Raw genomic sequence first — 24922 nt, forward strand, 5'->3', positions numbered from 1 at the left:
GATGCCAACTCAGCCTGCATCCGAACACAGCAGTTGCAGTCCCTATCCATGCTAAAAACTTGTGCAAAGAACGTCTGAACTAATCTACAGAGAGCGCAAACAAAACGACACAAAATTGAAGCGGTTATTAAAATACAAGATTGCCTAGTAAATGCAGTAATGCTGCCACTTGTGCACTGCTGACACACTGCTCGGCGGCGGAAGGAGACTACGCGATTTAACACTATTCGAGTACTAAAACGTGATGCTACAACTCTCAAATACTATAATACGCCCGAAATTTATGAATTAAACAATGCAAGTACCAAAAACACGCAAAGAAATTAAGAATTAAACTATGTAACAAATGAGTGAGCTAGGAGTATACGACTTGCTGCTGCAGCTGCTTATCAAACGGCGGCAGGGAGCACACTGACTGTGACCAACCGACACTGGCTGTTCAAAACAAAAACAGATGACAGACGACTACGCGAATTTACACTATTCAGGTACTAAAACGCGATGCTACAACTCTCAAATACTATAATACGCCCGAAATTTATGAATTAAACAATGCAAGTACCAAAAACACGCAAAGAAATTAAGAATTAAACTATGTAACAAATGAGTGAGCTAGGAGTATACGACTTGCTGCTGCAGCTGCTTATCCAACGGCGGCAGGGAGCACACCTCATTAGTTACATTATCTACCCACCTAATCTTCATCATTCTTCTGTAGCACCACATTTTAGAAGATTCTATTCTCTTCTCGTCCAAACTATTTATTGTCCATGTTTCACTTCCATACATGGCTACACTCCATACAAATACTTTCAGAAATGACTTCCTGACACTTGCATCTATACTCGATGTTAAAAAATTTCTCTTCTTCAGAAACGCTTTCCTTGCCATTGCCAGTCTACATTTTATATCCTCTCTACTTCGACCATCATCAGTTATTTTGCTCCCCAAATAGCAAAACTCCTTTACTCCTTTACTACATTTACATTGAAGAATAACATAAGCAACAGCAATCAACAGAAAACTATGAAAGAATGTGGTTGTAAACATTACCTCAAAACTTCCTGGCAGATTAAAACTGTGTGCCCGACCGAGACTCAAACTCGGGACCTTTGCCTTTCGCGGGCAAGCGCTCTACCATCTGAGCTACCGAAGCACGACTCACGCCCGGTACTCACAGCTTTACTTCTGCCAGTACCTCGTCTCCTACCTTCCAAACTTTACAGAAGCTCTCCTGCGAACCTTGCAGAACTAGCACTCCTGAAAGAAAGGATATTGCGGAGACATGGCTTAGCCACAGCCTGGGGGATGTTTCCAGAATGAGATTTTCACTCTGCAGCGGAGTGTGCGCTGATATGAAACTTCCTGGCAGATTAAAACTGTGTGCCCGACCGAGACTCGAACTCGGGACCTTTGCCTTTCGCGGGCAAGCGCTCTACCATCTGAGCTACCGAAGCACGACTCACGCCCGGTACTCACAGCTTTACTTCTGCCAGTACCTCGTCTCCTACCTTCCAAACTTTACAGAAGCTCTCCTGCGAACCTTGCAGAACTAGCACTCCTGAAAGAAAGGATATTGCGGAGACATGGCTTAGCCACAGCCTGGGGGATGTTTCCAGAATGAGATTTTCACTCTGCAGCGGAGTGTGCGCTGATATGAAACTTCCTGGCAGATTAAAACTGTGTGCCCGACCGAGACTCGAATTCGGGACCTTTGCCTTTCGCGGGCAAGCGCTCTACCATCTGAGCTACCGAAGCACGACTCACGCCCGGTACTCACAGCTTTACTTCTGCCAGTACCTCGTCTCCTACCTTCCAAACTTTACAGAAGCTCTCCTGCGAACCTTGCAGAACTAGCACTCCTGAAAGAAAGGATATTGCGGAGACATGGCTTAGCCACAGCCTGGGGGATGTTTCCAGAATGAGATTTTCACTCTGCAGCGGAGTGTGCGCTGATATGAAACTTCCTGGCAGATTAAAACTGTGTGCCCGACCGAGACTCGAACTCGGGACCTTTGCCTTTCGCGGGCAAGCGCTCTACCATCTGAGCTACCGAAGCACGACTCACGCCCAGTACTCACAGCTTTACTTCTGCCAGTACCTCGTCTCCTACCTTCCAAACTTTACAGAAGCTCTCCTGCGAACCTTGCAGAACTAGCACTCCTGAAAGAAAGGATATTGCGGAGACATGGCTTAGCCACAGCCTGGGGGATGTTTCCAGAATGAGATTTTCACTCTGCAGCGGAGTGTGCGCTGATATGAAACTTCCTGGCAGATTAAAACTGTGTGCCCGACCGAGACTCGAACTCGGGACCTTTGCCTTTCGCGGGCAAGCGCTCTACCATCTGAGCTACCGAAGCACGACTCACGCCCGGTACTCACAGCTTTACTTCTGCCAGTACCTCGTCTCCTACCTTCCAAACTTTACAGAAGCTCTCCTGCGAACCTTGCAGAACTAGCACTCCTGAAAGAAAGGATATTGCGGAGACATGGCTTAGCCACAGCCTGGGGGATGTTTCCAGAATGAGATTTTCACTCTGCAGCGGAGTGTGCGCTGATATGAAACTTCCTGGCAGATTAAAACTGTGTGCCCGACCGAGACTCGAACTCGGGACCTTTGCCTTTCGCGGGCAAGCGCTCTACCATCTGAGCTACCGAAGCACGACTCACGCCCGGTACTCACAGCTTTACTTCTGCCAGTACCTCGTCTCCTACCTTCCAAACTTTACAGAAGCTCTCCTGCGAACCTTGCAGAACTAGCACTCCTGAAAGAAAGGATATTGCGGAGACATGGCTTAGCCACAGCCTGGGGGATGTTTCCAGAATGAGATTTTCACTCTGCAGCGGAGTGTGCGCTGATATGAAACTTCCTGGCAGATTAAAACTGTGTGCCCGACCGAGACTCGAACTCGGGACCTTTGCCTTTCGCGGGCAAGCGCTCTACCATCTGAGCTACCGAAGCACGACTCACGCCCGGTACTCACAGCTTTACTTCTGCCAGTACCTCGTCTCCTACCTTCCAAACTTTACAGAAGCTCTCCTGCGAACCTTGCAGAACTAGCACTCCTGAAAGAAAGGATATTGCGGAGACATGGCTTAGCCACAGCCTGGGGGATGTTTCCAGAATGAGATTTTCACTCTGCAGCGGAGTGTGCGCTGATATGAAACTTCCTGGCAGATTAAAACTGTGTGCCCGACCGAGACTCGAACTCGGGACCTTTGCCTTTCGCGGGCAAGCGCTCTACCATCTGAGCTACCGAAGCACGACTCACGCCCAGTACTCACAGCTTTACTTCTGCCAGTACCTCGTCTCCTACCTTCCAAACTTTACAGAAGCTCTCCTGCGAACCTTGCAGAACTAGCACTCCTGAAAGAAAGGATATTGCGGAGACATGGCTTAGCCACAGCCTGGGGGATGTTTCCAGAATGAGATTTTCACTCTGCAGCGGAGTGTGCGCTGATATGAAACTTCCTGGCAGATTAAAACTGTGTGCCCGACCGAGACTCGAACTCGGGACCTTTGCCTTTCGCGGGCAAGCGCTCTACCATCTGAGCTACCGAAGCACGACTCACGCCCGGTACTCACAGCTTTACTTCTGCCAGTACCTCGTCTCCTACCTTCCAAACTTTACAGAAGCTCTCCTGCGAACCTTGCAGAACTAGCACTCCTGAAAGAAAGGATATTGCGGAGACATGGCTTAGCCACAGCCTGGGGGATGTTTCCAGAATGAGATTTTCACTCTGCAGCGGAGTGTGCGCTGATATGAAACTTCCTGGCAGATTAAAACTGTGTGCCCGACCGAGACTCGAACTCGGGACCTTTGCCTTTCGCGGGCAAGCGCTCTACCATCTGAGCTACCGAAGCACGACTCACGCCCGGTACTCACAGCTTTACTTCTGCCAGTACCTCGTCTCCTACCTTCCAAACTTTACAGAAGCTCTCCTGCGAACCTTGCAGAACTAGCACTCCTGAAAGAAAGGATATTGCGGAGACATGGCTTAGCCACAGCCTGGGGGATGTTTCCAGAATGAGATTTTCACTCTGCAGCGGAGTGTGCGCTGATATGAAACTTCCTGGCAGATTAAAACTGTGTGCCCGACCGAGACTCGAACTCGGGACCTTTGCCTTTCGCGGGCAAGCGCTCTACCATCTGAGCTACCGAAGCACGACTCACGCCCGGTACTCACAGCTTTACTTCTGCCAGTACCTCGTCTCCTACCTTCCAAACTTTACAGAAGCTCTCCTGCGAACCTTGCAGAACTAGCACTCCTGAAAGAAAGGATATTGCGGAGACATGGCTTAGCCACAGCCTGGGGGATGTTTCCAGAATGAGATTTTCACTCTGCAGCGGAGTGTGCGCTGATATGAAACTTCCTGGCAGATTAAAACTGTGTGCCCGACCGAGACTCGAACTCGGGACCTTTGCCTTTCGCGGGCAAGCGCTCTACCATCTGAGCTACCGAAGCACGACTCACGCCCGGTACTCACAGCTTTACTTCTGCCAGTACCTCGTCTCCTACCTTCCAAACTTTACAGAAGCTCTCCTGCGAACCTTGCAGAACTAGCACTCCTGAAAGAAAGGATATTGCGGAGACATGGCTTAATCTGCCAGGAAGTTTCATATCAGCGCACACTCCGCTGCAGAGTGAAAATCTCATTCTGGAAACATCCCCCAGGCTGTGGCTAAGCCATGTCTCCGCAATATCCTTTCTTTCAGGAGTGCTAGTTCTGCAAGGTTCGCAGGAGAGCTTCTGTAAAGTTTGGAAGGTAGGAGACGAGGTACTGGCAGAAGTAAAGCTGTGAGTACCGGGCGTGAGTCGTGCTTCGGTAGCTCAGATGGTAGAGCGCTTGCCCGCGAAAGGCAAAGGTCCCGAGTTCGAGTCTCGGTCGGGCACACAGTTTTAATCTGCCAGGAAGTTTCATATCAGCGCACACTCCGCTGCAGAGTGAAAATCTCATTCTGGAAACATCCCCCAGGCTGTGGCTAAGCCATGTCTCCGCAATATCCTTTCTTTCAGGAGTGCTAGTTCTGCAAGGTTCGCAGGAGAGCTTCTGTAAAGTTTGGAAGGTAGGAGACGAGGTACTGGCAGAAGTAAAGCTGTGAGTACCGGGCGTGAGTCGTGCTTCGGTAGCTCAGATGGTAGAGCGCTTGCCCGCGAAAGGCAAAGGTCCCGAGTTCGAGTCTCGGTCGGGCACACAGTTTTAATCTGCCAGGAAGTTTCATATCAGCGCACACTCCGCTGCAGAGTGAAAATCTCATTCTGGAAACATCCCCCAGGCTGTGGCTAAGCCATGTCTCCGCAATATCCTTTCTTTCAGGAGTGCTAGTTCTGCAAGGTTCGCAGGAGAGCTTCTGTAAAGTTTGGAAGGTAGGAGACGAGGTACTGGCAGAAGTAAAGCTGTGAGTACCGGGCGTGAGTCGTGCTTCGGTAGCTCAGATGGTAGAGCGCTTGCCCGCGAAAGGCAAAGGTCCCGAGTTCGAGTCTCGGTCGGGCACACAGTTTTAATCTGCCAGGAAGTTTCATATCAGCGCACACTCCGCTGCAGAGTGAAAATCTCATTCTGGAAACATCCCCCAGGCTGTGGCTAAGCCATGTCTCCGCAATATCCTTTCTTTCAGGAGTGCTAGTTCTGCAAGGTTCGCAGGAGAGCTTCTGTAAAGTTTGGAAGGTAGGAGACGAGGTACTGGCAGAAGTAAAGCTGTGAGTACCGGGCGTGAGTCGTGCTTCGGTAGCTCAGATGGTAGAGCGCTTGCCCGCGAAAGGCAAAGGTCCCGAGTTCGAGTCTCGGTCGGGCACACAGTTTTAATCTGCCAGGAAGTTTCATATCAGCGCACACTCCGCTGCAGAGTGAAAATCTCATTCTGGAAACATCCCCCAGGCTGTGGCTAAGCCATGTCTCCGCAATATCCTTTCTTTCAGGAGTGCTAGTTCTGCAAGGTTCGCAGGAGAGCTTCTGTAAAGTTTGGAAGGTAGGAGACGAGGTACTGGCAGAAGTAAAGCTGTGAGTACCGGGCGTGAGTCGTGCTTCGGTAGCTCAGATGGTAGAGCGCTTGCCCGCGAAAGGCAAAGGTCCCGAGTTCGAGTCTCGGTCGGGCACACAGTTTTAATCTGCCAGGAAGTTTCATATCAGCGCACACTCCGCTGCAGAGTGAAAATCTCATCCTGGATTACCTCAAAACTCCGTTTATGTTCCTCATGTGCTAAAAATGCCCACTGTCTACTGCAATGTGTGTTTGAAATTGATGGTGCAGGGACAGCGAGATAGATTGAAGAAATTCTTTAGATATCATTGCTGCGACAGTGTAATGTTTTAAATCCTCTTGAATACTCAGAACTTGTCCATAGACGTCATCTTTGAGTTTATCCCAGAGCAAAAAAGTACAATGGTGTCAAATTGGGTGGACATCCAGGCCAACTGGTAACATCTTCACATCCAGTCTGACCAGTAAAGAGCTGGATGAACACTTTCCTGCAGGTACCACCACATACATGTATGAATTTCAAATGGTATCTGCTCAATGAGAGTCAGTAGAAATTGAGTAATGAATTGTGCATATCTTTTACTTGTTAAAGTTTCTTCAGTGGAGTAATGAGCAGCCACATGGTCTCCAGTAATCCTGCACACTCTGCTGCCTCCGATATTCAAATATCCTCAGCCATTGTTGCCCAGTAATGCGTTTTTCTTACTATTTGTACTCTAGCTCATCAAAGGATTTCCTCCAAAACCTAATAAAATTTTCATTCTATTTTGTGTGTGCCTGTTGACTAAACACTTCTGCTCTCCAGTGAGTGTGATTTCCTATACTCTTAAATTATTTACACTCAGCATTCCATGATCTGTAATGGTACCTTCGGTAGCAAAGAGAATTCTGTGAAGAAAGTACGTGTTGTCTCAATGTCACATGAGAACTGAGTGACAAAACCCAGTGTGTCTTCTGCAGTCTCACTGTTTAATCTGTTGATGAAGTGACACATGAAACAGATGGAAGCTGTTTGCATGCAGTGTGAACAACATTGGGCTAACTTATTCCAGAGGCACACAAAATTTCTCGGGGGCTAACACATGGATTATGAACAGCAGTTAGTAAACCATCTACTGCTACATGTGCTCTACTCATTGCAGGCTTGTTCCTTACCCTCTACATAGTATTCTGGTGTCCTTCCAATAACAATGTTTTGCACATTAGCTGAATTATCATTCTTGTTGGATATTGTCTGTCATGATACATACAGCTCTTTGCATTTCTTCTGCATTCTCTGTAAAGAAGTGTCTTATCCAGCTTCTTGTGGTTTGTGAAAGAAATTTATTTTTTCAAACTAACCAGCACATGACAGAATGCAAAATAAATTTCTTCTGTACCCCTCTTATACTGTTATCACAATGGTGCAGCATTGTGTTTCCTCATCATCATATGTGACCTATTTCCTTATTTAAGACCATAATCAGTTTCATGTTCATAACAGATACATTCTAAGATCTAAATATTGTAATTACTCTGAAACTACTAATTGCATTTTGAAGAGTGAAATACCATTGAATTTCTCTCTTTTAGTACTACCATACTAGCAGCATAAATTACTATAGTTCCATGTGAAAAAGTAAAATTTATGTCAACATCTCTGCAATTTGTATAAGTATTAAGAGACTATACATCATTTAATGAGGGCTTTGTAAAAATTCATATGTATGAAAACAGAATTAAAATATAGTAACAATTCTGGAAATATTTGAGGCAAACTGTTTAGCCGAATCACTGTTTATATTAATTGATTAGTTGGTCTGAGGGATACAATGAGTTATAGTCTCCAGCATAACTATTCTTCATGAAGTTAGTTTTGCTTTTCAAAACTAGTTTTTGGTTTCCTAACCACAGTACTCACACTTTATGGGCCAGTTGAAAAGTAGGTACTTAATTACATCTTTAAATATGTAAGGTGGCTGTGTGTAGTGTCCCTAAATACTCATGTAAAGGTTACAGTTTCCACAAGTACAAATTTGTGGCAGCTTCTTGCCCATGGGTTTACAAATTATCTCTTAAGGCCAAATAAAAAATGATTAACAGCATTTGGTAGCAAGAGGTAATGGAAATCACTACATTATAGCAACTAAATTCTGCCCACGACATGTGCAGATATTTCATGAAAGAGATTTCATAGAAAGGGGAAGTAAGTTCTATCATTTTAAATGCCTCTATGTGAGTAATGGTCTGGGAGGGAATGCATAAGTCTAGTGGGCGGAATTATTAAAAGTTCAATGTTTGTGGAGAAAATAGGAAAATTGAAGAGAGGCAGAAATAGGAAGTTAATGTTAGCAGAGATTAGTGAAGTGAAATGATGATAGTGTGATTGACTGTTGATCATGTGAATGTAAGCAGCGTCATCAGTGAGAGTTATGCTCAGGAAGATGGATAGCAGTGAGAATTCCTACAAACCACTCAATGACTGGGTTGAAAACTCAAACCAATGCCAGCCACAGTTGTAAAGATTGATATATCAGTGTCACCACACACACTCGAGTAATAGATGGATGATGATAAAGAAAGGAGACTATTGACTTTATTTGATTACTGCAGGGAGGCAGAAAACAACGGTGGTCTTAGCCCACTGTTGCTCATACCAAAACTAAGTTTATTGTCCAGTTTTGTTCCACAGGGACACGAATTTTTCAGGATGTAAAGAAACCAATATTCTGAGTCTTTTACCATCCAACATTTTGCATTGGAAAGTTAGGTCTGGTACAGTTTCATCCTCCTTACCACATAGTCTATACTTAGGGGCTTCTTTCTCTGTACTAATCGCGTGTAGGTGTTTATTAAAGGCCCAGTGGCTATTCATAGATATTAAAAGTTTGATGTGTCTCCTGTTCAAGTCATAGATTACAGAACTTCTCTTGAAACATGGCTTTGGCATCATTAGTTTGCCAGATTTTTATTTTTGGATCATAGTCCAATATTCTACATGCTGCCTCCTAATCCAGCTAAGTAGTTTTTATTTTACCGTTGCTCTAGTGATGATTAGGACAGGTTCTGGTCCAATAAACGGAGTAGTCGCACCTGTCCTGGCTAGTCTATTAGCTTGTTCATTGCCCTGAGTGACCAGGGTCCCACAGCAGATTGCTTTCCCACAGTCTCACAAGCACTTCATGACATTCTGCAACAATCTTTGATCTGGTTGCAGGTTCTGATAGAGATTTCAGAGCTGCTTGGTTGTCTTAACAAATGTAAATGCTATGGTCCTTACAGCAAATACACAAATTCTGGCCCACTCACAATTTGCTAGCTGGTATTTCCATCAGGAATACTGTGGCCAGCTTTCCTAGAAAGATTGCTCTCTTTAGTGTAGGTTGTCCCAGCCCCAGTGCCTTGTGCCTTCCATTCCTTCAACACACGCACCGCACAACAGGACTGAACACATGCTGACAGTGTGATGTTTGCATGATGTAATCCTCAACCACACAGATGCACTCCCTGAGCACAATTGTTTAATAGAGATAGTACAATATCACTAATTAAAAAACAGGTAGCAAATACATTACACCATATATGGACCCTGCAGTCGATATTATCCACATGAAACTCTCATTTCCACAAATAACCTATATCTCAAAAACCAGATCCAATTTGGAAAAAGTACAAATATACTCGGAATGAGTATCATAACAATATCCCATTTTCGTTCAAACTTCCCTGGCAACGAAAAAAAAGTTTTATTTTGTAGAGCTGTGTAATCATAGGTCTTCCTACAGTGGTGTGCATGAAGTATACACTCCTGGGGTTTAGACCTCAGTTTTTACCACAGGTTCTTCTAGTGTTCATAAGAGTATCTTCTGCCTTGGAACATATATGCCATATGCGAGGAGTCTATGGTACTTACAAATCCAGTGTTACCCCCAGAGACTTCAGTACCCCCTCTACTGGTAGAGTTTTGTTAAGGAGATTGAAATTTCAGTGCATATGCTGGATTTACCTCCTCGTAAAAGGTATTACAACAGTTTTCTTTGGGAGTGACCATCATATCCTGTTATCTGCACAAGTTTTGCACAATGCTCAGTGGAAATTGTGCCATTGTTCTAACAGTACTAGCAAATTTCTCAAATATTACAATGACTTAATCATCCGTGTATCCTTGGCAAAAGTTGCCTCTAGTATGTAACTCTTCAACGAGTTTATTCACCACTAGGTTCGACAGTAGTGGGGACAGAACCCCTCCTTGCAGACACATCCTGATGGAGTTGATCACGATTTTTTCTTCCATCACGGTGGCTTCTACCTTTCTTCTGCTTAACATGTCTTAATCCACCTGCATATGGTGGTCCCAGTGTCATGCTTGTCTGCAACTCTAACCATGGATTTAAAGATTGTATTGCGGAAAGCCCTCTCAATATCCAGGAAGATGCAGAGAGCAATTTCATGAAAGTATAGAGCTTTTTCCACCTTTCCAGAAAGTTGGTGAAATGGTGTTTAGCATGATTTGTGTGGTTGATATGCGTGTTGGTTTTCCTGCAAAGAAACTTCAGTTAACCTTCTTTCCCCAATGTGCACATTAATCAGTTTTTCTAATATCATTAGGAGAAAGGACAACAGATTGGTCAATATCGTCTCCTAAGCCTTGGTATGATCAGTTCTGTCTTGACTTTGGAATGAAAACAACTCCACTGGCCTTCAAGCATGAGAAATGAGTCCATTCGATAGGCTGATACTAAACACGTTACATAGGAATCTAATTAAACCTGTCCCTGCTTGTTGTAGTAAAGCTGGAAAAATTGTCTGGGTCTTGTGACCTGAATTGTCAAAAAATTCCCACCACCCATTGTATCTTTTGAAATCAACACATTCTCTGGCAGATTTCCAGTTCTCCATTTGATAACCTGTTTAGCCCTACCACTCAGGGACTGACCCCTTGTGTTATATGCCAGAGAGCATTGAGGGAAGTGAACCTTGAGAAGTATATCCAGTGTTTCATTTGCTTTTCTTATGTATCCATCATCATCCTTGCTTAGAGTACCTCCGGGATTAGTCTGTACCCCAAGTAGCTGTACTGTACAATTCCTCACATAATATCTGTCAGGATGATAACTTCACCTGCTTGATCACACGGTTGCGTTTTACAAGACTGTCCCAGTATTTTGCCCATTGCCCTTTCTTGTATGGTTGAACAGTCTTATTACCTACTTCCTTTGCAATTCCAGATTTTTGTTCCACCAAGGTACGTTTCTGTTTCTGCACTTTTGGTGATCAGGCAGTTTTCTAAATATGAGGCCGTAATGGCATATTTCACTGCAGTAGTGTAAGTGTGTTTCCCAGTTTCTTGTGTCTGCTTTTTCTGGGTTTGTTTATCCTCAGAAATGGGAGTAGTAGACTCCTCCATTATTCTCTTGTTCTTTGTCTGTGAGTTAGGAATGTAATTACCCCCTTCACTCTGAGACAGTCACTTTTTGGAGGTCTTAGGTTCAAGACCTTTTTGTTCCCTTCATTCATTTTTAGGGAGCTCTTCTTTATCTTCATTTTCCTTTTGTTCTTTGAGAAGTTTTCTCTTCTGAGCTCCAGACAAGGATTTGATCTTGACATGGTCCAACTTCTCAGTAACACTTTCCACTTCTTGGACTGGTCTGTCACCTGATCCAATGATAGAAACAGCTTCTATTGATTCCATCCCTATTGCTTGGTTGTATAATCTCATAGGTCCCTCAGTTTTTATTTTGTTATGTGTTCTCCATTTTGCTCACACGAGAATTGAGAATTTATTTGGTCAACACCACAGAACCCTATGCGGTGCAAGGCTGATTACTGGGGGATTTCACCTGGTACCCTGAGGCTCAATTAATGCTACATCTTCCCATGTATCACACACCCTTTGACAAGGATCACATCACACCTAGAGTTGGATATCGCGGGAGTTGTGGAAGGACTGTGGGAGTGGAAGTGGGAGAGATGAGGTATTGTGGGACACTATTTGGCTGGTTCATCCACTGAGGCCTTTCTGGCATGGGTGATGGTTTAGAAGAAGCAAAGCTCTCAGCTTTTCCAGAACATACAAGCGTCTCCACCCACAGAGTCAGTACTTTGACAATGTGGGTTCCCCTAGAGAGGAAACAAGAAGAATACAAGAAATGTCAAATGCTTGAAAAACTAATTTTTTATGGAGTTTGGTACACTGTGGTAGAGGTAAGAAAAGAAGGCTGAATGATGGCGAATAAAGGCTAGACGAAATATATTAATTCTACAATATGGTGGAAATAGTTATTTCAAACATGCCATTCCAAAATCACAAGTGTTTTTTCCATGTAAAGACCAGACACTGCTACAGTATACTAAAAAGACCATATCATGGTTACATAAAGATTAAAGAACCATACAGTAGGTGACAAAGCATAGGCCTACTTGAGTATGGATGTGGATTCAGATAAAAGCCTGTTCGTAATGAAAATAAGACCATGATAGTACTGACAAGTTGCAGTACGTGTTTTAATACTAATTTCTGGAGGCGAAAGTTGTCCAAAGGACTGGCATTAAAACACATCAGTAACAGTTGATGAGATGCACTTAGAATTACTAAAACTGCTGAGAAGTGCAGGGACTAGGTGCTTATCTAGGTATCGCTTATTTATAAGAAGGGATTTTCCATCAAATTTACAGAACAATTAGTTTATAACACATTGGATGGAGATGATTTTGGTTTCATGTAGTTTAAGGTACCAGTGAAACAATTTTGATCTTGCACCTACTGACATTTTTGGACCAACGGAATAAAGAGGGAATGTGCTGTTAGAAATCTTGAGAAGCATGAGGATTGAATACAGACAACAATCAATAATATAGAAAACTTGATGTGTTTAAGAAGAAATGAATAAAAAAATATTTCAGAAAAGGGATAAAAGTGCAGGGACAGAATGTGGCAGTGTTAATCAACACACATCAGGCCAAAAAACACGGAAGACGTAGAACTGTTGAATGGAACTTTGATGGAACATGGACTGAGGATAAACAAGGGAAATGTGAAAGTGATGAACACACATAAAAAGGATATCGACTTAGTCACTATCAAAACTGAGTATTTTGAAAATACAGGAAGTAATGAAACTGTGCTGCACAGGAAGCAGTGTAACACCAGGTGGCCGAAACAAGAGAGCATCAGAAGCAGATTGTCACAGGTGAAGAAAGATTTCTTCAGTGAAAATAGTCTGCTTTTATAAACATTTATGTTGTTACTTGACATAAGTCTGATTGGGTATCTGTAATCGATTACATTTATTGGTTTCAGAAAAATAGCTTTACTAGTCAATACCACAGTTAATTATTTTTATTGATTACGAGCTTCAGCTAGAGTTTTTAGCCAACTTCAGATATGTAATTAAACAGAAAAATGCAGATAAGGAAAAATGGTATAGAATAGTTTCACACAGGATATTCCCCGATATTCCTTGTCGGACCCCCTTTTCCCCCTCCTGTGTACAATCGCCAACCAGTTGGACAGATCATCATAAATTTTGTGAAAGCTGCATTGCTTGATCCTACTATATAGCTAGATGAAACATAAAAGTAAAACTGCATAAAAATATATTTACATGATGTAGTAGTATTAGGATACACTGTGCCATCACTTCAGGAGAAAAGTTGAGACTACATAATGCTTACCCAAGACTAAGGTTGTTGCATCTACTGTCTAGTAACATTATATTAAATAATCTCACATCTGCAGAATGAAATCGCAATCAACGTACTATGTTACTGTAGAGACATAGCATCAGAAACAACACACAATTTTCACTCAGTTATTTGAGGGTGTTGTATGTTACCCATAAGACATAGCATCAGTAAACAGTAAGGAAAATGCTTAGGTGATACACCATTTATTAAATATGAACAAATTGTATAAGGTTTACAAGAACTGTATCTACAAAATGTTTATCATTGCTGCTAAGAATGTTGATGTAAAACCCATGACACGCTTCCAAACTGTGTGAGGCATCTTATTACTATGGAACAAGTTGTTACAGAGTTCATATTAATTTTACTCTTTCATATGATTCTGTATTTTTCTATACCTGAATAGTTTTGGTTACTTACATATTGTTACGTAGATAATACAAATGTTGTTACAGGTATTTTGAAATATATTTACATGCCACTGACAGCAATGGGTTTTAATTATACGAATTTTTCATATTCTTTCTTGTTATTGAAATAATTTTTATTGTAATTGCTATAGATAGTAAATTGTTCAGTAGTTTTTCACTTCAGTGAATATTCTACCAGTAGTGCCATCTTGCAAAATGTTGCTTTCTTGCAAGCCCTGACACATATTATCATTTAGTATTGTCCCTGCTATGAGGCAGGCATTGTTTTTTACCAATGCTACATTTCATGTGTAACTCATTCTATAAACTGTGTTGTTCATACTTCACTTGTGGAATCTATGTAGTACAATACTTGCACAAGCAATAAGACATCCTTGTATAACTGAATGAAAATAATGTATTGTTTTCTGATGCAACATAACATAATTTGTTAGTTCTAACTTCACCGTGCACATGTGGAGATTATTTGCTATAATGTTGTTATGCAGTGGATGCAATGATTTCTTAGTCTTGAGTAAGTTTCAGTTTTGTTTTTGTTATGACAACACACTGTGTCATAATAGTTGCAATGAAGTAAATATGTATTTTTAGGTGTTTTTACATTAATGTTGGATTGAGCTACGCAGCTTGCATAAAATTTATGATGGCAGGTCCTAGCGATGAGTGATGGTATACAAGGGAGGGGGCGAATGCTGTAGTATACACATGATTATACTGTGGAACTATTGTATTAGCAGTTCGTGTCAGACCATTTTTCCTTACGTGCAATTTTCTGTAGAATTACAGATCTGAACAATTTTAGCCAAAACTAGTTATCAATAAAAATGACAAATTGCGATCCACACCAATAAAGGATTTTTTCTGATTACAGTAAATGCATTAATATTTACATAGAACTGAGCAAAAATTTCTAAGGCATTGTGTCTAAAGCACAGCACAGTATTGTGTGGAAGTGAAAAAAATGAGTTGTAGGAAAATTACAGAAAAGAACTGGAAGCATTTGAAATATGATGATATTGGAAAATGATACAAGTTAGAGTGAAGAGGTATTAATTAGAAAGAAAAAGAAACCAATGGAATTATTCTGACACATACTCATCATGGTTTGGCTGTATGTCAGTAGGTATTTTGCCGATGATGATGATGATGATGATGATGATGATGATGATGATGTCACTGTAAAGAATCCACTGCATGCGGTGTTCTCGCGTTGTCCATATTGCTTGTATTGACTGTCTGAAGTAAAAACATCTTCACCTTATTCTTTAATTATTATTATTATTATTATTATTATTATTATTATTATTATTATTATTTCTTTCTTTTCTCAGACGTTATGTCTGGTCAAAAATGGAAAGTGATGCGGACCTTAATCAAGCGTGACTTCCTTTTAACTGTACGGTATATGTTATATTGCATTTAGGAACTTTCGGAAAATTGAACATGTATCAATAATTACGGATTTCTGTAGTTGTACGGATGTAGCTGTATTGCATTGATGTACTGGTGGATATTGTGTGGTATGACTCCTGTAGTTGATAGTATAATTGGTATAATGTCAACTTTATCCTGATGCCCCATGTCCTTGACTTCCTCAGCCAGTTGGATGTATTTTTCAAGTTTTTCTCCTGTTTTCTTTTGTATATTTGTTGTATTGGGTATGGATATTTCGATCAGTTGTGTTAATTTCTTCTTTTTATTGGTGAGTATGATGTCAGGTTTGTTATGTGGTGTTGTTTTATCTGTTATAATGGTTCTGTCCCAGTATAATTTGTATTCATCATTCTCCAGTACATTTTGTGGTGCATACTTTTATGTGGGAACGTGTTGTTTTATAAGTTTATGTTGTTCGGCAAGCTGTTGATGTATTATTTTTGCTACATTGTCATGTCTTCTGGGGTATTCTGTATTTGCTAGTATTGTACACCCGCTTGTGATGTGATCTACTGTTTCTATTTGTTGTTTGCAAAGTCTGCATTTATCTATTGTGGTATTGGGATCTTTAATAATATGCTTGCTGTAATATCTGGTGTTTATTGTTTGATCCTGTATTGCAATCATGAATCCTTCAGTCTCACTGTATATATTGCCTTTTCTTAGCCATGTGTTGGATGTGTCTTGATCGATGTGTGGCTGTGTTAGATGATACGGGTGCTCTCCATGTAGTGTTTCCATTTTCCAATTTACTTTCTTCGTTGATGTTATGTGATCTAAAGGGTTGTAGAAGTGGTTATGAAATTGCAATGGTGTAGCCGATGTATTTATATGAGTGAGTGCTTTGTGTATTTTGCTAGTTTCTGCTCGTTCTAGAAAGAATTTTCTTAAATTGTCTACCTGTCCATAATGTAGGTTTTTTATATCGGTAAATCCTCTTTCTCCTTCCTTTCTGCTTAATGTGAATATTTCTGTTGCTGAATGATGTGATGTCTTCTGTATTTGTGGCATTGTGATCGTGTAAGTGTATTGAGTGCTTCTAGGTCTGTGTTACTCCATTTCACTACTCCAAATGAGTAGGTCAATATTGGTATAGCATAAGTATTTATAGCTTTTGTCTTGTTTGTTGCTGTCAATTCTGTTTTCAGTATTTTTGTTAATCTTTGTCTGTATCTTTCTTTTAGTTCTTTTTTAATATTTGTATTATCTATTCCTATTTTTTGTCTGTATCCTAGATATTTATAGGCATTTGTTTTTTCCATCGCTTCTATGCAGTCGCTGTGGTTATCCAATAAGTAATCTTCTTGTTTAGTGTGTTTTCCCTTGACTATGCTATTTTTCTTACATTTGTCTGTTCCAAAAGCCATATTTATATCATTGCTGAATACTTCTGTTATCTTTAGTAATTGGTTGAGTTGTTGATTTGTTGCTGCCAGTAGTTTTAGATCATCCTTGTGTAGCAGATGTGTGATTTTGTGTTGGTATGTTCCAGTAATATTGTATCCATAATTTGTATTATTTAGCATGTTGGATAGTGGGTTCAGAGCAAGGCAGAACCAGAAAGGACTTAATGAGTCTCCTTCGTATGTTCCACACTTAATCTGTATTGGCTGTGATGTGATATTATTTGAATTTGTTTGGATATTAAGTGTGGTTTTCCAATTTCTCATTACTATGTTTAGGAACTGTATCAATTTAGGATCTACTTTGTATATTTCCAATATTTGTAGTAACAATGAGTGGGGTACACTATCAAAAGCTTTTTGGTAATCAATGTATGTGTAGTGTAGCGACCTTTGTTTAATTTTAGCTTGATATGTCACCTCTGCATCTATTATCAGTTGCTCTTTACATCCTTGTGCTCCTTTGCAACAGCCTTTTTGTTCGTCATTTATAATTTTGTTCTGTGTTGTATGTGTCATTAATTTCTGTGTAATGACTGAAGTTAATATTTTGTAGATTGTTGGTAGGCATGTTATGGGGCGATATTTTGCTGGGTTTGCTGTGTCTGCTTGATCTTTAGGTTTCAGATAAGTTATTCCATGTGTAAGTGTATCAGGGAATGTGTATGGGTCTGCAATGTAACTGTTAAATAATTTAGTTAGATGTGAGCGTGTTGAGGTGAACTTCTTTAGCCAGAAATTTGCTATTTTATCTTTTCCAGGGGCTTTCCAATTGTGCGTAGAATTAATTGCTTGGGTGACTTCATGTTGCAAAATTGTCACTTCAGGCATTTGTGTTATCATCTTGTATGTCAAACTGCCTATTGGCTTCCGTCTCGGGTTCTTCGGCCGACGTTCATCTAATGATTTTTCTGACGTTTCGCCAGCACGAGTGGCTGGCATTGTCAAAGCTTCACCCTCCATTGCCGGTGGTGAACTGGAGGCGAGCTCGCGGCCGCAGACTATATGTACCTGGCGCGCCAACGTCCGAGGGCTTCTCCACGGTCATTTCCGGTGCGGTTCTCCTCTTGCTACCTGCGACGGTCGTTCGCTGCAGTACGGGAAGCCAGGATCCGTTTACCTTAAGGCTTTCCTCCTTCTTGTTGAAACTGTTCGCGTGTTTTTGGATTTCTACAGCTTCTCTGAACAAGCGCGTGTGATAGTGCTTCTCTACAGCCAGAACTTCCGTGTCGGCGAATTTTATTGCGTGGTCGGACTCATTCAGTGCGTGCTCTGCCACGGCCGATTTCTCCACCTGCCCCAACCTGCAATGTCGCTTATGCTCTTTGATCCTGGTGTTAATGGATCGTCCAGTCCAGTCATTCCGACGATCCATTAACACCAGGATCAAAGAGCATAAGCGACATTGCAGGTTGGGGCAGGTGGAGAAATCGGCCGTGGCAGAGCACGCACTGAATGAGACCGACCACGCAATAAAATTCGCCGACACGGAAGTTCTGGCTGTAGAGAAGCACTATCACACGCGCTTGTTCAGAGAAGCTGTAGAAATCCAAAAACACGCGAACAGTTTCAACAAGAAGGAGGAAAGCCTTAAGGTAAACGGATCCTGGCTTCCCGTACTGCAGCGAACGACCGTCGCAGGTAGCAAGAGGAGAACCGCACCGGAAATGACCGTGGAGAAGCCCTCGGACGTTGGCGCGCCAGGTACATATAGTCTGCGGCCGCGAGCTCGCCTCCAGTTCACCACCGGCAATGGAGGGTGAAGCTTTGACAATGCCAGCCACTCGTGCTGGCGAAACGTCAGAAAAATCATTAGATGAACGTCGGCCGAAGAACCCGAGACGGAAGCCAATAGGCAGTTTGTCAACAAGTGGCCACGAAAGCCTCAACAATTTTGCATCTTGTATGTGTCTGTTTCTGCTTGTATCCACCGTGCATGCCTGTTATGTTGTACCGGGTTTGACCATATGTTGCTCCAGAAGTGTTCCGTGTCTCTTATGTTTGGTGGGTTGTCTATTTTAATGTGTGTGTTATCTATTGTCTGATAAAATTTCTTTTGGTTTGTGTTCAATGTTTGGTGTTGTTTCCTTCTATTTTCACTTTTTTTGTATCTTCTAAGTCATTTGGCCAATGCTTGTAATTTCTGCTTCTTTTCATCTAATTGCTCTATCGCTTCTTGTTGTGAGATTTTACCTAACCTTATTTTGTTTTTTGTCTGCTATTTCATTTCTTATAAAATGTGTTAGCTGTCCAATGTCTTTTCTTAGTTTTTCTATTCTGATCTGTAGCCTGTGTTGCCTTGCTGGTTTTGTGGGTTTCTTCTGTGTGTTGGTTTGTTCTGATCTCTGCCTAATGTGTATATTTAGTGTAGTGAGTGCTCCTATATAAACCAGTAGTTGTAACTCTTCCGTAGTTGTATTTTCATTTATTTTGTTGTGTATGATTGTGTTGATAGTTGTTGTTGTTGTTTTGACTTGTGGGTTATTTGGTGGTCTATGCAGAAATGGTCTAATGTCTGTGTTTGTGTCTTTGTATTCTATATATGTTAGCTGAAATTTTTCTTCTATATCTAACATGTGTGTCACTTCCTGTTTTATTTGTGCTTGTTATGGTGGCTGTCTTAAGATTTTGTTTTCCTCTGATTGTTTAATTGATGCGTGGTGTTCTCCGTTTGTTTGCTCTGGGATGTTTGAGTCCATTACTGTATTTTCTTCGTCTTCTTCTGACTGCACATTATTTTGTTCCATGTACTTGTTGTTTGATGTTTTCTAATTCTGACTGGGGTATCCTGTTATTTTTGATTATTACACGGATCTGATCAGCTAGTCGTTGTTCTGTTAAAAATTTTAATTCTGGGTATCTGGTAATACATGTTGTGTATACTTGTGATCTGTATCCAGTTGTGTTGGTTCCCAAGTTTGTTGCTTGGTAATAAGAGAACATGAGGTGTCGGTTAACTTCATCTGACCATCTCATCCTCTGTCTTTGTTTTCCTTCTAGAGTGGTTGCAGGAAGCATATCCTGCAAAACGCCTCTATTTGGATTTAAATCATTTTCCGTGTGGCTAGTAGTGTCGTTACCATTGTGGACGGGCATAGGGTTCAAGCATCGTCCCCGACCATGACAGCGCTTGTCCGAGGCTTCATTAGTTTTGTCCTGAACCAACTAATCACACTGAAAGGGGGGTTAGCCCTACTAGTGGTTTGTTCTTTTCATCGCCTTTTACGACTGGCAGAACATACTGAAGGCCTATTCTTTTCCTGGGCCTCCACGGGTTTTATTATTATTATTATTATTACAATAATGGAAATACCAGAATAGAATTAGTATGTTAGGGAAGGTTGACTACTGACCTGTGATTTACTGACGCACAATGAAAGATGTACGTGACAGCACAAAGGCATTTCTAGATTTTGAATTATCATCCCTTTTCTAGTTTAAGTACACACTCTTACACAAACATCCATGAAGGCAACCACACACTGACCCCCATAGTCACACCAATATTCACTGATTGAGGAGTGTGTCTGCTTCTCTTATGATGCTTATAATATTAGTTATTTCATAAAGATCTTATTTTTAATTTACATTTTGATTCCCACAGTTTTATTACATGTAGATTTTCAGTGATCTATGATTTACTTTTTATACTTTTTCACATTCTTCAGTAGTTAAGAGAACTTACATGGTGATTTCAGTTGCAAGTGAGAAATACTGTGTTGTTGCAGTGTTACATAAATCATACGCTTCAGTATGTGATATCCACAATAGTTGTTTTTAACAAGTATTTTATTAATTAACAATCTTTCTTCCACAGGTCGAGACCAAGGAGATCTGTTGTTCCACAGAGACCTTTGCCACCACAACAGTTCAGCACGCTCTGGAGGTGGTTGGAGTGGAGTGGAGTAGTTCATCAAGGAGCACCTCGCCGAAAATTCACAATGCTTGTTGTTCCAGTTGTTACCACATTAGTTGTCATTTACGCCTATTGTAAAGCAGCTGAGGCATACACTTTTGATCTCGTCACATCAATAAGATAGTAAAAGTAGAATCAAGGACAACTGAAACTATATACAGTGTTAGATTCATTACAGATTATTTGTTGGGCGTTTTAGCAGAATCATGCCTTTTACCCGTGCAATACTCCAACAATACTGTTTTTCAATGTTACAGTCATTGTACCTGATGGCGTGATCTGCATCTGTGGGTTGGTAGAACATTACTATATTCTGACAGATGGTATATATGGTGCTAAACATGGAGTACCGTGATTGATGCTAGTGAAATGAATTAACAGGCACGTTTGTGTGCTGAGGCTACATTCGTATCAAACTTGTCAACATATATAAAGAGCAACTTATTTTTCAATAATTATAGGGTGTAAAGAATATTTGTGAGATTTGTGAGAAATACAGAAATGTCTTTACTTGAGAGTGTTGCATCAGTTTAATAGAATGTGCGAATAGTCTGCCTGAAAAAGGCCCCAATAGTTCAGAAAGAATGCTAATATTTTTATATGATTCCTTTAGCAATATATGTCACTACTGTGTTTCTTTTGTGATCAGGGACTAGTGTACAGCTATAGTTATGATTGATTCCTCAAAAACTTATATGTTCTGCACATGTTCAACCCTGCAACAGTGGTTTGGACACAGATCTGAAAAATGATGAAACTCGAACTTCAAATGATGGATACTGCATTTATCTGCTTTTGTAAAACAGTAGAGGACTGAAGAAATAAGCATATATCACGATTGTTACATAATACTTGTTGATATATACACATGCAGACCAGTGCCCATATTTTTCACAAGTGCGAAATAACGTGTTCACAGTATGTGGCTTTTGTCATTACAATACTGCAGATTTGTACTGTACTTGTTTCCAAGTAAAAAGTTGAGCCTTCAATAACAGCAAACATTAGAAAGTAATGACTTAACGAGTGACTATAATGCACATTCAAAAAAGCCATACTACTAAACAAATTAAGCAAAGTTTTGATTGACAGTGAAGTTTGGAAATATACATTCCTTGGTGTGGTATCTTTGATCGTGAAAGATCTGTATTACTACCAGTTGCCTCACATTATTAAAAAGAAAACTTGCTTATGTTCATTAAGGGTCTAAAAGTTTTCCACCATAATTTCCATAATAGGTACTGTTAAAATTAACAGAATTGTGAAGACTGATTAGTTACTGTTTTTCTATTGATATTGCTTTAATCAAATGATTTTGCATAGAAGGAAATTACAGTCTGCAATGGCACTAAGCCACATTTATCAGGTGCTTTGAATGTTTCTGAACGTGTATGTCAGTTTATGCCAATTGTGTTATATTTATTCCTATACAAATACTTAATTCGGTGCAAGGAGTAAGCGTTGAGATAAACAACATACTTGTGAAGACTGGCTCAAGTTACTATCCTCTTCTAACTTCATGCAGTAATTTCTATACCATTACAAGTGTCTGTTCCTGTAACTTGAGTGCACATCATCATTAGAACCATTACTTATGTATCTGAAAGTGATGAATTTACTTCTAGACTATAAAGTAAACCGAAATAATAGTAGTTTAGAGAATGAAAATGTTTTTAAACAAATATGGCTTTTAATCATAGGATGATTATTTTTTCTTATAGTATTCCCATCCACATTATAACTTACAGTCCTATTTTGAACAACGTATCAAATTTGGTCCTGTGGCACCTATGTATTGCATTTTACCTTCAGTTTGATTTGATATCTCAATCAACAGCAGAGTTTTGAATAGTCAGTACATTATGCTGGAACTTTCAGTAGCTGTCAACAGATTTCTGAAAGCAGAAGCATAGAGATTGTTTCAGGCAGAATTTATATCTGTGTAGAGAAAATTGATTTGTCTCTCTGCCCATTCAGTGATTATAAAAATACTGTTAAATTTCTTTTAAGGCCATTTGCAAACTAAGTAGTGCCTGTTTTTACATTTTCATATTATTATTATTATTATTATTATTATTATTATTATTATTATTATTATTGTTATTGTTTGTTACTTCATACTTTTCTTGTTGAAGACACTATTTCATGACACTTTGCTGTATTATTACAATTTTACCCCCCCCCCCCCCCCTCCCCCCTTACCACTTTTTTCAAGAACACTGAGTATTAATCGCGTTAAAGACCTGGAGGAGATAGAAAATTGTCAGAAATGGGACACAATGTATAGCTTTTGAATGATTTTTTTGATGTTTGATCTCTTGTGAAATAACAAAAAAATAGCATAGCGCATGTAAAGCTGAAATTGTGGAAAAAATTGTCTGTCAGCAAGAGACACGAGACACCAATAATATTACTGTATTAGATGTTGAAGTGACAAAATTCATGCTCTGTGGACAAACACTGCTTCTTGTTAAGAAATCGTACCTGCAGACCTCACTTCATTCATGGTGTAATATATCAATGAAAATAATCAGTTTTTGGATATATAAGTAACTGAACAGACAAAAGTTTATTCAACCGGTGGCTGCAGGAGAGCACATGCATAAAAGGCATTACAGTTTGCTGGCTTTCAGAGCCAGTGGGTCCTTCTTCTGGCAGAAGGGTTGAAGGGGAAGGAAGAGGGGTGATGGAAAAGGGCTGGTGAGTTTTAGAAAAAGTCATCCATATCCCCGGATCAGGGGAGACTTACCAGACAGAATGAGAAGGATAGACCAATTGTTGGGGACTGCTTTGGATGAGATTTGAAAATCTCAGAGCTTAAAGGTGGAAGACAGGGTAATATGCAAGGCAGAAATTAGTGTTAAAACATCTTTCATGAGTTAATAAGAGTAAAGATCTAAGTGCACTACATGTGATAAAGATGGGAGGGGACAGTGAAAAATAGACAGGGCAGAAAATGAAAGATGTAGAAAACTAAAAGGGAATGGAGAAAGGAATAGTTACTGTGAAGAAATGCTGATACTGAGGAAGTAATATCTGTCTTGAATATTGCCCTATCTCCCACCTTCAAATTCCCAGATTTTCAAATCTCATACACAGTCCCCAACAATCAGTTTTTCCTTCCCATCTCATCCGGTAAGTCTCCCCTGATAGCAAACTGTAATACCTTTTATACGTATTTTCTCCTGTCACCACTTGGTGAGTAGATTTTTTTATCTATTTGATTACTTATATTCATTGATGGTGTATTTTGTTTTCGGTTTAGTGTTTCTTTGATTTGACTTAAATCTTGGATGCTGGACCAACAAAACTGTCTTTTTTCTGAAGACTGCACAGTACTGCTATCAGTAATTGTGATCTATTTAAAATTATAAGTTTTTATCTAAATTTTGCTCATAAAATTCTTGTAACTTATCCATGGTACTTTAGAAGACTGTTTCACACGTGTACTTGCTTTCATTTTTTGAACAGTAGCCTACTGAATTCATGTGCATTGCTAGTTAAATATCAGAGATAATGGTTACATTTTGTACAGAGGAGGAAGTAGTGTTGTACTGCTAATTATACTGCTGGTTGGGTATTTGCCTTTTAAGCTGCAACACTCCAACAAGATTTAAAATACTGCTTATTTCGTTCCATGTGAAAATTCTGGTTTTCTTTTGTTTACTCATCCTTCTGAACAGTATTCACATGAAAGAACGAACTTTGTCTTTCATGATTTCTCAAATGTCTTTTATGTGCACGTAATATGCTTGCCATTCCCTGCCACTTCTCCTAGTTTCTGTATTACTGTTTAATATTAAATCAGAATGTGGGGGAGACATATGCAGTTGAGAATTAAAAACAGTCAGCATTTTATATAGAATTTGCACTGAGAGAGAAAAAAGTTCACTCACTAAAAAATTATGAGTTTATTTGCTCTAATTATAGATTTCTGTTGCAACATCATTATCGGGACTGAATATGCACTGGCAAAAGAAAGAAGTAAAGAATATGAAACATGGTTCAGGACAGTGAAATGTTTAACTTCACAAATGAAATAGTATTAGCCGCAAGTGTTTATTACTTTCTGCAAATTATTTGGTTCCA

The 24922-nt window shown here is 40.4% G+C and overlaps 1 protein-coding gene across 1 annotated transcript in view; it reads left to right on the forward strand.

Annotated features, from left to right (window-relative positions):
- LOC126162847 (TBC1 domain family member 20) overlaps positions 1-22974 on the forward strand; it is a 162832-nt gene extending 139858 nt beyond the window's left edge. The window contains exon 8 of the mRNA XM_049919618.1: positions 20735-22974. Within this exon, the coding sequence (XP_049775575.1) occupies positions 20735-20957 (223 nt within the window). The 3' untranslated portion in view covers positions 20958-22974. The remainder of the gene's footprint in view (positions 1-20734) is intronic.
- Positions 22975-24922: the final 1948 nt, after the last annotated feature.

The sequence above is a fragment of the Schistocerca cancellata genome, chromosome 2 (genome assembly GCF_023864275.1).
Source record: "Schistocerca cancellata isolate TAMUIC-IGC-003103 chromosome 2, iqSchCanc2.1, whole genome shotgun sequence".
NCBI classification, from domain to species: Eukaryota; Metazoa; Arthropoda; class Insecta; order Orthoptera; family Acrididae; genus Schistocerca; species Schistocerca cancellata.